The 15174-nt window shown below is 37.0% G+C and overlaps 3 protein-coding genes across 10 annotated transcripts; 2 read left to right on the top strand and 1 right to left on the bottom strand.

The window, feature by feature from the left end:
- Nucleotides 1–24: 24 nt before the first annotated feature.
- On the bottom strand, nt 25–2386 carry LOC105694837 (lambda-crystallin homolog). The gene is made up of 6 exons (XM_012415892.1): nt 2252–2386; nt 1342–1529; nt 924–1132; nt 696–853; nt 419–561; nt 25–327 (listed from the first exon to the last, which is right to left on the bottom strand). Exons 1-6 carry the CDS (start codon nt 2287–2289, stop codon nt 113–115), a joined length of 951 nt encoding a protein of 316 aa, XP_012271315.1. The 5' UTR covers nt 2290–2386; the 3' UTR covers nt 25–112.
- On the top strand, nt 2307–7262 carry LOC105694835. Of its 6 annotated transcripts, XM_012415888.1 has the most exons (10): nt 2348–2428; nt 2793–2896; nt 3132–3213; nt 3428–3637; nt 3725–4111; nt 4210–4370; nt 4546–5349; nt 5431–6043; nt 6188–6418; nt 6493–7262. In XM_012415888.1, exons 3-10 carry the CDS (start codon nt 3174–3176, stop codon nt 6618–6620), a joined length of 2574 nt encoding a protein of 857 aa, XP_012271311.1. In that variant the 5' UTR covers nt 2348–2428; nt 2793–2896; nt 3132–3173; the 3' UTR covers nt 6621–7262. The 6 variants fall into 6 exon arrangements, with proteins under 6 accessions (XP_012271314.1, XP_023288255.1, XP_012271311.1 ...); XM_012415890.1 differs by lacking the exon at nt 2348–2428 and having other exon boundaries at nt 2503–2896; nt 4210–4322; XM_012415887.1 differs by lacking the exon at nt 2348–2428 and having other exon boundaries at nt 2503–2896.
- An 83-nt stretch (nt 7263–7345) lies between these two features.
- Nucleotides 7346–13177, top strand: LOC105694834 (nuclear factor NF-kappa-B p100 subunit). 3 transcript variants are annotated; one of them, XM_012415886.1, is made up of 18 exons: nt 7346–7491; nt 8149–8292; nt 8378–8523; nt 8663–8829; nt 8907–9048; nt 9492–9633; nt 9799–9903; nt 9991–10102; nt 10207–10331; nt 10459–10668; nt 10784–10845; nt 10951–11187; nt 11340–11463; nt 11531–11772; nt 11891–12046; nt 12151–12249; nt 12329–12583; nt 12729–13177. In XM_012415886.1, exons 2-18 carry the CDS (start codon nt 8160–8162, stop codon nt 12834–12836), a joined length of 2565 nt encoding a protein of 854 aa, XP_012271309.1. In that variant the 5' UTR covers nt 7346–7491; nt 8149–8159; the 3' UTR covers nt 12837–13177. The 3 variants fall into 3 exon arrangements, with proteins under 3 accessions (XP_012271309.1, XP_012271307.1, XP_012271308.1); XM_012415884.1 differs by lacking the exon at nt 7346–7491 and adding an exon at nt 7505–7758; XM_012415885.1 differs by lacking the exon at nt 7346–7491 and adding an exon at nt 7871–7898.
- The last annotated feature ends 1997 nt before the right edge of the window (nt 13178–15174 follow it).

The raw sequence follows: 15174 nt of genomic DNA, 5'->3' as shown, positions 1-15174 counted from the left end.
GGTTAGTGAGAAACTGAAACATCGTAAGCTGTATTTTGGTTTATTTATTTATCAATCTTTATCAATATAACAGTGCAAGTTGTGGTCGGTAAACTTACAAATAATACACATTTTATACGTTCTTCATTTCCTTTTTCAACTGTGAAAGTTTTGTCAAGGCTGTGTCTCTCCACGCACGCCTCTCCTGAAGTTTTTCCAGTGGAGTAATCTCATTCAACTGGTCACTGATTTTATCTACAGTTTTTTGGTCGAATGTCGGAACAGGTCCTAATTTTAGGCTGGTCCCACGGATTGACTTTCCGTATACCTCACAGTATTTTTTGAAACCTGTAGTAGGAAAGAACACATTTCATAAGGATTAGTAAATCAGTAATTGTAATGCTAATGATAGGATAGTATGGTAAGGGAAATGGCTTACCTTCCGCATTGAGATGAGCTGTTTCCAGAGCACCGAGAAAAGCATAGCGCATTCCTAATCCTTCACTCATTACTACGTCTATGTCCTTCACATCCACAACATCATCTGCTACCAAATTCCATACTTCGCAAAGGATTGCATATCTAATTAACATCAACGATAATCAACCTCTGGTTTCATTTTTGAAGTTCTTAGAAACGAATACCCAACAGAGTCGGATAATACTGTAATAACAGATATAGTATATGCTATAAAGCAATAGAAAGTAATTGCATACTGTATTCGGTTGAGTACAAAACCATCGATTTCTCTGCTTAATGTAACAGGAGCTTGGCCTGTTTTGAGCATAATTTCTTTCACTTTTGCTGGTATCTCGGGTCGTGTCCAAGGAGCTGGTACAATTTCAACGAGAGGTACATAATATGGAGGATTCACCTAGGCATATGCAGAAAATGGTACAATTTAATTTGAATTCTCGGAGTAAAGAAAGAATAAAAATACCTACAGGATGGGACACGACAACTTGCTGGCGGTGCTTAAGCTTCTCACTGAAGAGAGATGGACGTAAGGTAGAGGTCGACGATGACAAGATCACTTTGTCATCAACAACCTCATCCAGTTCAGTGAAAACATTTATCTTGAGTGTCAAGTTCTCTGGGGTACATTCTTGAATAAGCGTAGCACCTTTAGCAGTCTCTGCTAAGTTCGAAGACCCTGTATGACCGGAGGGAAACAGATTGCAAAATTAACTGACCGATCGTAACATCATACGTTGTATATGGTTCGTGTTATTTTTCTAATAGTATTGCATATTGTAAGGTACTTCCCCTTTAACAAGATAAAATATTATCGAGTCGCACCATTTTTATGACGATAATGGGAAAAAAATAAATTTTTCATATCTACTGTGATGTAACACTTGCCACTGATAAGATTGTACTGTTGATCAGCAGTAAGTTTCCCGCGTAGAAGTCCGTCTTTCTCGAGTCGTTTTAACTGTTGCTGAATATCATCTAAGGCTGTCTTCGTTTGTTCTTCCACAATGTCAAATAGTACTACGCTGTACCCTGCACTTGCGAACAGCATCGCCCAACTACGGCCTATTAAACCGCTGCAATAAAAACAAAATCTTGAGAAAAAAACCAAAGCAGGAATTTTTAACTCATTAATAGTAATCACTATTTGAAAATTCATGACTCTAGCATAAAGATTTTTCGTAGAACCTATGAAAACTATGTTAAGCAACTCCACTGAAATCAAGGAAATTGACGTTATCTCGATTTGGTTCAACGCCACCACTGGGTACGGTCAACAGTAGAAATCTCATATTATCATAAGAATCTCATACATGATAACACTGTATTTCTCTATTCACAGAACACAAGTTTTTTTTAATTCCTTCAGATCGTTTGGAAAATGTGGGCTAATTGGAAGTTGTAGTAATCATTGGTAGTCAGGCCTTGGTCAGCTATGCGACGTGACATCGACTATACTTAAAACACAATTATTGTTATCAAAACGTAGAACGAAGTCTGCATGTTAAAGAGGAACGTAAAGGAAAATCCATTTTATCAGAGAACAAAGCAACAAATTATAGACATAAAAAATTGCAATAATTATATGGACAACTTAATAAGAAATGTAAAAATGGGAATAATTTTATGGACAACTTAATAAGAAACCAGTACAGGTTTGACATTTCATGCCGTATAGTTTGTTCGGCACGTTGCCTAATTTGCAATATTTAAGTTCAAGTTTGATACCTAATTTTTTTTAGCTTATCAAATTTATTTTTCAGGTGTAAGTTAAAGGTAGAGAAGGTAAAACTGTCACCTTCCAACGATGCCAATTTTCTCCACACTTGCAGCCATGATCGGAGAGAAGTGCACACTTGTCAATGAAGAATATTTCTACAGTTGAAAGTCTCTCGCGCTCTCTATAACTGCTCCCGCCCGACGACAACGCGTCGTAAATATATCGTAAAACTATCCCCCATTCTCATATCTCATGGTAACGGTATCTCCATTCAGCCTTCGCAGATTGTAGCCGTTGAAAGGCTGCCGGTCTTGCGTAGATTCACGTAATCCTATTGCGCCAGCTGAGTTTGGCGCCAAATACGAATGTTCCGAAGCGCTGCCCAAACTGTTTCGTCAAATCGGTCATTCTAAACACGCATTTCTGAAAATGAATTCTCTCTCAATCATTATTTATTTATTCGCGTTGTCTACTGAATGTGGTTGAGACGTTTGTAAGGAAATTATTTCCCTGTGGATTACGAGTCAAAGTGCAAGTTCTTGACGCCTGTGATAAGAATAATAAATACTACTATCTTCCGATAGATAGCATTTAACCGTTTTTTCTTTTTGTTTTTTAGTACTTATCCACATTTTTAGTTCTCTGCTTCAAGACACTTTTGAAGACTTACGTTTAAAAGTGGAGAGAATGAGGGGAATTAAGTGGCAATGAATTTCTTGCTAGGTAATCATTATATTATAATAATTGAAGGTTGAAACGAGAAATGCAAGGCGATCAGCTCGTCCTCGAATCAGCCTTAGCGGACGCGTGTCAATTATTTATTCCTCGAGAACATTTGTTTTATAAACAAACTTTATTTTATGATGTTTTTCGTTTCAACTATGCCCGAAATATGCTTTTATAGTGTAATCCAAAGCTGATATCGGTATCTTTTTGGAATACCGTAATTTTCCAATAGTGCTTGAAGGTTTCGGGCAAATCAGACTTCGGAGAACTTAACATGGAATCTCAGCCTTGGTATCTGATTTGTATATTGCTAGGTTTGTTCTTACTGAACTTTTATTATTACTAATATTAATGAAATTCTAATGATCATACTTTAATCTTTTCATGATTTATATTGTCATCAATGAAAGGTAGGATTCTCCCATGTTTGTTCTCATAAAAAGTCACATTGAAATTAACTCTCTTTGATGAATTCCTCGGTAGTTTAATAAATATTGTATTGATTGACAGTGATTTTCATAATTGTAGGATTTTTGGTCAATGAGACTCTCCAAATGAAAGGAGATCTTCGCAGCAAGTATGCATCAATTAAAAAACCTGAACCGCCCGTCATAGCTAGTGATTACAGAAAGAAGAATGACGAGGTAAAGCTCAATGGAACCAGCGAATTAACTATGACCTCTGTCAATGAATTGTCGACACCGATGATTTTATCTGCTTTAAGCATTATTGCACCTGGTATGAATTTCAATTACAATTCAATGTTAACCTAGAATTAATGTTTTTCAAGGTTCGTTTTGTCAGATAATATTTTGGAATTTGCAGGACAGAATCTTGGAAACTTGACAAGGAACGTTACTACAGATTCAGCCCGATCTAAAAGGCATTTTCATCGGACTAAAGTTCCTCGCAAGGATTTCCATGGAAAGCTGAGATCAGCAACGACGAGGCCTTTGAAAAGTCTCGGTGCAACCTCAAATGCAACATCCAGTGTTTCCCATTTGTTACAAGCCCAGGACATCAAATCACATAATTTTGAATTGAAAGACAGTGATTTTGTAAAATTGTTGGATGCATTTTCCAGCTCTTCAGTTGTTACGAGACCACAGACGTCATCAGCATTGTTGTCGAAATCAGTTATTCATTCTGGAAGAGAATCAAGCAACAATATTGTAAATAATACTGAACCTGTTATCTCTTCACTGAATTTGGGTAAGTTAGTTCAGAAAATACCGAATCAAGGAATATTTTTTATTCATAATTTATCAAAGATGTAATTAAAAGTGAAACATGAAATAATTGTGTCGCAGATTCCAATAGATCACCTGCTGCTTCTATATCAAACATGGAATCTGTACAAGAAAACTCCTCTTTCCCAGATTTTGCGTCATTTCTTTCAACAAGCACTGAAGAGATTAATGAAGTAACGATTTTAATGAAACTACAGCAGAGAACAGACAATATGACTACTGTATTATTATGCATTCCTATTTAAAGATATTTTTTAAGTGCGATATGAATGTATTGCTTTATCGATTGATTTTTAGCAGATTGCAATTATACAAATTTAGCCAAAACTAGTCGATAAATCAACACACATTCTATTAAAAAATACTCGTGCTTCTAACAGTATTTCTTTTTTTCAGGACAAAAATTTAGGAAATGAAACTAATTTAGAAGTTTTTGAGGAAGTTTTAAGTTCTAGTACCGCAGAACCAATGTCTACTTCATCCTTTGTTAAAAGCGCGTCTAATAGAATACCGACAATAGATGATTCCTTGAAAACGTCAAAACTTTGGGAAATTCCTGCAACTAATACAAATACTACATCGATGATGTTTGAAACGATGGATTGGTTGAGAGAAGATGACACCTTGACTTTGAATCGAGAGCTCAGAGAGAGATCTACTATGAAGAAAGAAATGCAGATGAACGATACAGACGACAACTTCGATAATAAAAAGGGCATTTCAGGATTGTCGGAGAAGGTCTCTGAACTCGACGGAGAGACACCATTAAAAATAGATATTCCCTTCAGTGTAAGGGCTTCGACAAAATTACGCCAAAAGGTCAACAAAATTAAGGAAGGTGAGACATCCACGATGGAAAATGAGGATCAAATACATCAACTGGGTCATATCTTTGAACCTTGGAAACAAGACTCTTCTAATCAAAAAATATCAGCGTCTCAGCAAACGGTTATGTCAACTGGTGATCAACTGGACAGCGAACATTCATCTACAAAGCAATGTTTGAAGCCTGAGAAAAAGGAAGAAATTGAAAAAGATATTAATTTTATTTCAACCTTCAACGTGCCCTTTTATGAACGTGTTAACGATTCAGGCTTATCGACACTGTCGACTAAATTAAAATCTGAAGACTGTCCAACGAACTCACGTGTGCAACGTTTCGAAGAGTCTCCAAGCTTTTCTGAAAATCATAATACCGATGTAAGTATACGAGGCGTAATTTTCCAAGATGTTTCATTTCGTGGTATTATAAAGTCTTCACTCGATGATACTTTATTTCAGAATACTGTTTCGTCAAAGGTTCCCAAAAAAGAAAACGAATCCTGTCCTGCAGGTTCAGATTGCTACGTAGATGTAAAATCTGCATTTGGAACTGAAAATGGCAGCACGCTTACAGAAATAAATCTACAACCTGACCTACGAAATCAAAATAATGAATCGTACAAAAGTAAAGTAATCGTTTCTGAAAGTAAAACAGTTACGGGTAATGAATCGTCCATTCGATCGTTCTTGGAGAGCATGAAAAAGGGGACGAAAATTAATAACTTTAGTCAGACTTCTTTGAATAAAACTAACTTCGATAATGATGTTTTAACTATTGTAAAAAATGCCTCGAGGTCAAATGTAAGTGAGAAGAAAAACATCACATCTCCTGAAAACGTTTACATTATTGGAAGTCTCGGATACTTCAAAGAAAGCCAAGAAGAGTTCCCTGAAATAGAGGAAGACTTTGGAAAAAGACGAGAATCCTTATTTGATTATGGAGGAGCTAGCGACGATGCTGTTCTTTTACTGGAGGAACATAATATTAGAAAATTACCAGAAATCGTGGAAGTGGAAATAGAAACTCCAGATTCTTCTACGTCTCAATTTCGTTGGGAAGGGAATCTAGTTGGTACGAATATTTTGCTTCGTCAAATACAGTAACCTCAGTGAAACAAATTGTACAACGAATAACAAACTCTCTCTTCACTGTAGCTAATTTCTGTCAATCCATGATAATTGAATATTTTATTTGCGCATCTGTTATATTTTGCAGATCGCTACGATGAATCATGGTGGCCAAATGACGATGCCAGTAGCAGTAAACTATTAGATAACAGTTTTCTGAAAGAAAAATCAAATATCATTTACATGCGCAAGGCAGCCAATAAAATTAGAAAGGAATCTGAAAAGCTGCAAAGTTCCTTGGTTTTAACGGATCACTTTACTCCAGAGGAAAGTCAACCCGATAAATCCTATCAGCTTGTTCATCTTTCAATATTTTATGGTGAACAGAAAATTTATTTATTTTACAAATAGACTTTACTTTTACTTTCTCCATTCTACATATTACTTTTCTAGTGGTCATGGCAATATGCATATCCTTGGTCATTTTCAATGTGTGGTGCAAATACATGCCAGTATTGAAAGTTCCAAACTTTCCGACTTTCTGTTGGAAACATCGACAAATCACCAAAGCTGTAGTTTAACGTAACAATGATTTAACATAATAATCATTTAAAATACATCGATGAATACGATGCTACAGTAAAGGAACAGAAATAAAGGATAAAGAATCTCGCTGTAACCCTTCTGCAAAACCTTGAAGAGGACGTACAGTTTGAGCACAAGGCAAAAGGATCCTGGTCACAAACTGGGAAGATGGAATCACTATAAATAAAGATCAATTTTAATACTCAATCAGAACACTAATAGAAATTTAAAAAATGTAGAAAATGCACAATACATGTCAGAGTGTAGTTCAGAGGATTCTTTTCTGAGAAATCATTCATAACGAATTTATTATATCCAGTTAGGGACGATACTGTCTCATTATCGTCTGCAACCAACGTTAAATTTGTATTTCCGCTATTGATAATCACTATGCATTAAAATATCAGCGTGAAAGGAATAAGGATGAATCCAGGAATTTCACTTCATATAAACATGTATTTATTTAGTAATGCAATGAAACCACATCCATTTACATTTTATATAAATTTGAAGTTAATGTAATTATGTTTACGAACACCTGTTTCTACTTTTTAAAATAAGGACGAACCATTGTGCCTACTTGGATTATATAATTTTAATGAACATATTAAAAATTTATTGTAAGTCGCAAGTAGCAACCAATGAGTAAAGCGAATTTTCTGCCCTTTTTCCAATATTTTAGTAAAATTTAATCGTTTTATTGGTTATTGCTTGAATCGCACTACGCTGCCATGGAGTGGATGACGTCACGTCGGGAAATCAGATGAACAGTAGAAGGCCACTTCGTCGCGTGGTTCGTCATTTTCGAATGCGGGGAAGAACCTGTCTTCGTGAGCAAGGTTAAATTCCTTTTCGCAGAGAGATAAGGTTTGTTCACGATACAGTCGTCGGCGATACCTAATGGCAGTTACATCGCATAAGTGAAAAGAAAAGATTAATTACGATATTTACACATTGACGTGCAGCGTGTCTCTCTTCATCTGCCAGTGCATACGATGCTTATGTAGTTTACGATTATCTATACCGATTTACGCGCAATTCTTCTATGCGAAAAAATGCCAGCGGTTTTTGAGAATTTTTCCGTGCTACAAAATGTTGCCACGGGCGAGCAGAATTATCACACCTTCAACGATGGTAATATAATGCGTCGATGAGTAGGGTTCTGTTTGTGATTATAGGTTATGTATGAATTTCTGGTTCTAAAATAATCGGTGAATAGTTGGCACGGAAGAATTTATTCCTTTAATATTTTGTTTTTATAATGTGTCATTGCGGTAAGAAACAAGAAATGGTTGTAATGTATTAGTATTTTGATAATTATTTAGGAAGGGTCTAATGTTTCTGTGGTGGCTTAATTTTACGGAATGCATTCAAGGTTTGCTACCATGTTCTTTTGTTCTAACAATATATAATGAAATCGTATACGATGTTTTATGTTAGCGAGTGATTAAGGGCAGCAATAACTTGACTTTTAATCATTTGGCACCTTGGTTAAATTAATGTTCTCGCTTTTTTTTTTTCTAGATTCCAGAACAATGGATGACATCCGGGGATTTAGTCCCTGTGAAAGTTCTGTAGATTCACGAAGCAGTAATTCGGAACAGTCTCCAGCATCTGTACTATCTCCACAGATTCATTCAAATAACTTTCTAAGTGCCAATAATATGTGTAGGTTATGATTTGAATATTTTTAAATTATTAAAAATGTTTAATTAGTATGATACTGATCTAACCTTGGTTTTCATTTTGGCAGTTAATGAAAAACCTCAGCTGAAAATAGTGGTACAACCAATAGAAAGATTCAGATTTCGGTACAGATCTGAAATGATGGGAACACATGGAACCTTGATGGGAAATATAAATGGTACAGGACGCAGAAAGAACGCACCATCGGTTGAAGTAAGTTATTGTATTTCATTAAACTTTATGTTGTTTGTGTATCTTGGTTCATATCATTAAAATATAGGAAAACCAATGAATCAATTTCTGTTGTCATAGACCAATCCTTTATTATTAACATTAAAGTTAAATATTTCAGATTCGAAATTACTCTGGAGAAAAAGCTATAGTAAGGTGTAGACTAGTCACCGTAAGTCCTGATCGACGACTGCCCCATGCTCATCGATTGGTACGGAGAGATGGCAATACGGAGCAAGATGATCCACATGAGATTGTGGTCACTGCACAAAACGGATATCTCGCAGTGTAAGTATTTTAGAAGATTAATATCGATTCAATGTTATGAATATACAGAAACCTCGAAAATCAAAAATGTTCTCCAGATTTCAAGGAATGGGTATAATACACACAGCTAGGAAATACATTAAGGAAGAACTATTAAGGAAACTGAAATTCGATGCTGTGGAGAAATTGAGGCAGAAAAATATGAATATCACACAATTGGGGGTTCGAGAAGAAACACAGGTAAAATTGTACGGCTTTCCTAATATGACTTGTAATTTATTTGTTATAAAATATATGAATGTTTTCATAATTTCGGTAGGAAAAAATTAACGCATTTAAGTGGTGCATTAAAAAACCTGGAAAGACTTATTGAAATGAATTCATATGCTGAATGAGTCTCTATGATTAGTTCATTTATCTATGTTTTGTAATCTTACCTTTCTTTTGTTTACATTCCACTGTAATGTAAACTTCCAAGGAAACTTGATAGGGCTTCCAATCGGTTATCATTAAAGTGGCTTAAAATTTTGATATAACTGTTTAGTGTTCTCAGTTACCATCCAGCTGGCATAAATGAGAGGCAATAAGTTCTGTAGAAGATTTCTACGTGCTCATATGCAAATTAGGCAAAAATGGTTTCTAACCGTTTGTTATTGTGACGTAAATTGTTGATTGTGTTACAGGTCCGAATGCAAGCCGAAAGTGCTCAAAAGCATATGAACCTTAACAGCGTCGCGTTGTGTTTTCAAGGATTCGTGGAGAATCAGAAAGGCTATCTGATGCCACTTACCGAGCCAGTTTACTCGCATCCAATAAATAATTTAAGTAAGTTAATTGCATTAATTAAGTTTATAAAACCTGTGAAGGAATTTACTGAAATCTGAAGTATGATTAATTCAATATTCTCGTATTTATGAACGAACATCTTAAATATCTGAATCTGGATGTGGCATGAGTGATTTATATTTATGATTTTTATTTACATTACAGAAAGCGCTCTTACAGGAGAATTGAAAATATGTCGAGTAGACAGAACCAGTGGATGTTGCGAAGGATCCGACGAAGTATTTATACTCGTGGAGAAAGTCGGAAAAAGTCTGTAGCTTTGTAAAAGTTTGAATCTTTGGAGCTAAGTCTTAACACATATGTTCTGTGTGTATTAACTGTTTCCTTTTATTCCAGAAAACATAAAAATTAAGTTTTTCGAACAGAACGAAGACGACCAGGAAATTTGGTCTGCCTATGCACGTTTCTCTGAATTGGACGTGCATCATCAGTATGCTATAGTCTTTCGGTGAGTGTACCAAAAATATAAAAGTAATTTTTTCATTAAAGAAATTAGTTTCCAATTTATTATCTGTTCGTGCCACGTTTAATTTCACATTGTATTTGTCATAGCACACCTCCTTATAAAGATTTAGAAATCACGGAGCCAAAGGATGTCTTTATACAGTTGGAGCGACCTACCGATGGTGATTGTTCCCTGCCAATAAAGTTCACCTACAAACCAAGTGACAAATTGGGTAAGCATTCGAATAGAAAATTTCAGAATGCTTTTAGGATCTCGCATTACCTTGGTATAATAATAAAAAATAAATAGTAGTAAAATAATAAAAGGATCACTTACATGCCCTTTTTTTTGTCTTTCAGGTCGCAAACGTATACGGATGTCATATTCAGGCAGCTCAGAATTGGCTCGGTGTAGGAACACTTCGATAAGAAATCTGTCATCGGAAAGGTCGTATGGCATTAGTACGGCCGAAAGCCGCAGTTCCTCCATCAATTTGGAACAGTTGCTGCAGTTAGATCAGTGTGCATCAGACGATTTTAAGAAATTTTTATCCTCGCTCGATGAAGACAGTACGTATAGTGTGAAAAATTTGCCGCCCCTCATTTTTTTTGCACATCAGATTTTAGCTGTTAGATTTTATTTTCCCCATAAAACTACTAACATTTCTTTTTATTAAATATCTAGAGTTCATGACCACATTCGACGAACGCGACAATATGTTGGCTATTGATGGCAAATCAGAACAGGTAAGTTATAGTGGAACAACCGATCAATTGTAATATCCATATTTATGTTTCTGTATTCCTTTCTGGTAAGATGTCCTAAGTTTTGTATCTTTAATAATTCAACAGGATGACAACTTCGCGTTAAATGTAGTATCCGATGCTGCGAAGATAATGCGAAGCGAACCATCGAAATTAAAAGAAAAGATTCCATCATTACTCACTCAAAGGACAAAGTATGGAGATTCTCCACTTCATTGGGCTCTTCGCATGGAACAATATTATGTGGTGCAATATATTTTGCTTATCCTTGGTAGTGATCCAGATTATAAGCATATCGTCAACATTCAGAACAGTTCAGGAAAGGTACATACTAAAATAATTGTTCCTTACAGCAAAAGTGTTTAGACTTTACGGTGGACATTCTGTATCCTTGCTTAAAAAAAATAGCTTTCCATAAAAATTTCCTCTTTGTATCTTATTTGCTGAAAGTTAAAGAATTTGCTTGGTCTTTTTAGACACCGTTGCATTATGCCGTTTTGCAAAATCAACCTCAAATAACCAACACATTGCTTGAACTGGGGGCCGATGCAAATATCTGCGATGACCGTGGATCTTCTGCTTTACATTCAGCAGTTAAATGTAAGTCATCATTAGCTTATTGTGTCAATAAAAGAGTGAGGTTAAGTATTATAATACGCTTGTTTAGTGCCTAACGCGGGCAAATGCGTAAAAGCTCTTTTGCCTGGCATCGTCAAGATAGATGCACCGGATGATATTGGATGGACACCTCTGCAACTTGCTGCCGAAGCTGGTTCCGCTGAAGCTGTAAAATATCTTGTCGAAGCAGGTGCAGATGTAAACTGTACAGACACTTCGTGTGGTCGTACTGCATTACATATTGCTGTAGAAGGAGGCCATTTGAATATTGTCGAATACCTGCTCAAGGAGGTTAGTAATTGCAATCTTTTGTGATGCAATTGTGAAATACTCTACGATGACTTAATTTATTCGATCTGTATTTAATTTTAATCTGAGTTCTTGCAAATTGTAATGTTGTACTCTGCAGACCAACATAAACGTGAATAAGAGAAACTTTAGTGGAAATACAGCATTGCACAGTGCGGTGGTGAATACTGGACAACGGGCCGAAGAACTTTGCAAACTGTTGTTGCAATACAAGGCAGATCCACACATTCCAAATAATAACAGACTGTCCACTAAAGTAAGTTCGTTGTAAATTGAAATCACTGACATATTTATTTATTACACTGGCAAACATCGATGCATATCACGTTAATTTTATTAATATTATTTTTTCCATAACAGGAGGAAGACGACGATGATGAAATTGGAATTAAACGCGAAGTCACCTCCGATGACGAAGAGGGTCAAACTTCGTACGATCTGGCTTCGAATAAACCTGCGGTAAATTAATTATTGTATTTTATAAGATGTCGATGATTTTATGGGCGCTAGAATGTTTTTTTTCTTTGTCAACTTTCAGATTTTACGTTTATTTTCTCCGACTGCTGTCAGAGACAATATGGGTTCCTCCGAGATAGAAATTAAGCAGGAGGTTACCGAACAGAACAGCGATGTAAACTGCCTTTTAGATTCTGCCAATGTCATAGCATTGGCAAGTATACTTGACAAAACTGGTGGGTGGAAGAAAATTATTAAACACCTCAAATACGACTTTTTGCTGAAAGAGTTAAATCCGAAGATTGCCAGTCCTTCTTTGGTACTCTTGAATTACCTCGTGAGTATCATTGGTGAAAGTGTGGCAAAGTTTGATCTGAAATGCATGAGAATTAGTTTCAAATTCCACTTTGTGTTTAAAGTGCGCGATTAAATCGTTCACCATGAGAATAAAAATGATTTAAATTCTATATTTCGTTTAATAGGTGCCTAATGAGTTGTCTGCAGAACAACTGGAAGATGTGCTGACACAAACACACGAAGACGAAGCTGCAGATATGTTGAGCGAGATGCTATCGATACTAAGACAGTAATGTTTTTTATTTATGTAAAGTGATACTGATTCTTTCTTAATGAATAGAATAACTATTCAATCGAGTTCATATGGAAACGGTATATTAACAATTTTTATAAAGTGCAGTGATTTTACGTTTTCATTCTATTTATAAAACTCAACTGTATGCTTAGAGATGACCAAACTGATATTATTCGACTCGATCATTTTATTAATTATAATTTTAAGGTCTATAAAATTATGCGGGTCATAATTAGTACTCATGCAGTTGAGCGGTTTTCTCAATGCCTACGATCATGTATATACTTGAGGTATCTCTTATGTAAGAGTATGTAAATTAAAGAGCAAAAGTTCAGCGAACGAGCTTGTTACCAGGGTTGGGTAATTTCACGGTTTTCGAGGTTTTTGACGTATATTACGTAAACAAGTAGTTTACCGTAGAAAACCAGGAGAAAACGTATCAAATATGACGGACAAGACAGACGTAGGGCATGCGGTACTCGTGATGGTAATACCATGCAGCTGTTGACGGTGGTGGCTTACCTACGCTTACCGACGCTTTTGATGGTAAGGGAAGAACACTCGTGGCGTCCTCTTTGACTTTACCCTTCACTTACCTTATTTAAATTACGGGAAGGTGAAATTGGCCGAAACTTGTGAGGCCCGAATACCTGACCACGAGTCTTACATGTGGTTGTAGGGCAAAGGGTTAAATGAATATTAACACATGATTGAGATCTCGGAGAGATCTTGGGATGAAAATGAATTGGAAAACTGGATGATCGTCAAAAATGTCTAATACATACTTGATTAATAAATTTCAAAATTGATTATTAAAATTTGGGGATTTTATGGTGATTAGAATTTTGTGATAATCGGGAGTCCTCAATTACCGTACCGTCGCTTCTCCGGGTCGACACCTGACCGCAGATACCTGAAAAAGGTACCCTTGTACTCCCATTGCGTCATCTTATAATTACGGATTTTCCGTGAAGGTGACGAGAAAGAGGCAACCGAGGGGTCGGTTGATAAGGAAATTTTTCACAAAACTAGGTGTACCTAATCGTTTGAAATTTTATAACGTGAGTATAAAGACCCTAAAGAAAAGGGTTCCATAGCCATGAAATTCCGTTATTATAAAGAAATTCCGAAATTGGAATATACAAAGGTGTTATAAGGAACTGCGCATGCGCGTGCCGGGGTCGGGGACCCTATATAAGGCCGAGCGCGCGCTCGGAGTATCAGTACCCTTTGGTCTTCCGAAGGGTAAACATCGGGTTACCTGCTTGTACCGTAACTGGTTTAACCCCAGTTTTATCCTACGGTTAAATCTAACGGTTAACCCCAGTTTTAACCTACGGTTAAGTCTAACAGTTAACCCCAGTTTTAACCTACGGTTAAATCTAACGGTTAACCCCAGTTTTAACCTGCGGTTAAACCTAACAGTAAAAAATCAAACTTCGGTTAACTTGGGTTGTGAAACCGGGCCTTATGGGAGACATCACCCTCCCTTCCGTTCCCTTTCTTAATATATTTAACTTAATTTATTACGTTTGTAAAGGGCTTCGGTGCGCAGTAACCGCCACGTGGTGAGCCTGGGGAACCGGTGGTTTCCAACTATCGTTGAAAACCCCCGGTCCGCAAATAGCTGCGCGAGTGATTCCACTTAGCGTTTTTTTTTTTGTATGACAGTAGCTTAACGTAGTTAAAAGTGGAAGCACTCATTGCGTGCGTGCGCGATTGTAAAGTGCGGACAGGACGTAGTCGGGTACATTTCCATGCAGCTAGTAATTTCGGAATTGCGTGCTAACCGAAGTAGATTTTTGCAGGTACGGCATTGCCGTACCTTTAGTGTATCCGGCAGCTTCCGTCGGCACCTAGTACGTCGTAGTTAAACTACGGCGTGCAAGGCTACCTGGCTCAGGTTGTCGGTAGCGCGATGCGTTGTTTCGCTCTGGCGGCATCCCGCGGGGGCTCTGCCTGCTGTAAGTCGGGACAAGCCCGTCGACTGAAACTCGTATTCGCGGGCCGACAGCTGAGCCGGGTTAGTCGTCGGTGACGGTGGAAGCTGCTGGATCGTTCGCGTTAGAAGTAGTATGCCCTTCCGGCAAATTATATCCGTAATTCGATGCCAACTGGCAATATACTCGGCGACTTACCCTGTATTCTGCGGCGAGCGTTGCATGGACGGATGAGTATGGTATGAGAGTGGTGTGTTGTATGGACGGATGATGCGTATGGTATGCGAATGGTGTACTGTATGGGTAATGAAATCCTGGTTCTGCGAGTTCCTGGGACGCTGGGAACTCAACGGAACCAGGTGCCTATGCTTAGGCGGGTCCCAATCACAGCGGCCT

Source organism: Orussus abietinus, unplaced genomic scaffold, assembly GCF_000612105.2.
Source record: "Orussus abietinus isolate OABI.00-Male unplaced genomic scaffold, Oabi_2.0 scaffold319, whole genome shotgun sequence".
NCBI lineage: Eukaryota > Metazoa > Arthropoda > Insecta > Hymenoptera > Orussidae > Orussus > Orussus abietinus.
Note: the sequence above shows the minus strand (reverse complement) of the source record. Positions and strands in the feature narration are given on the sequence as shown.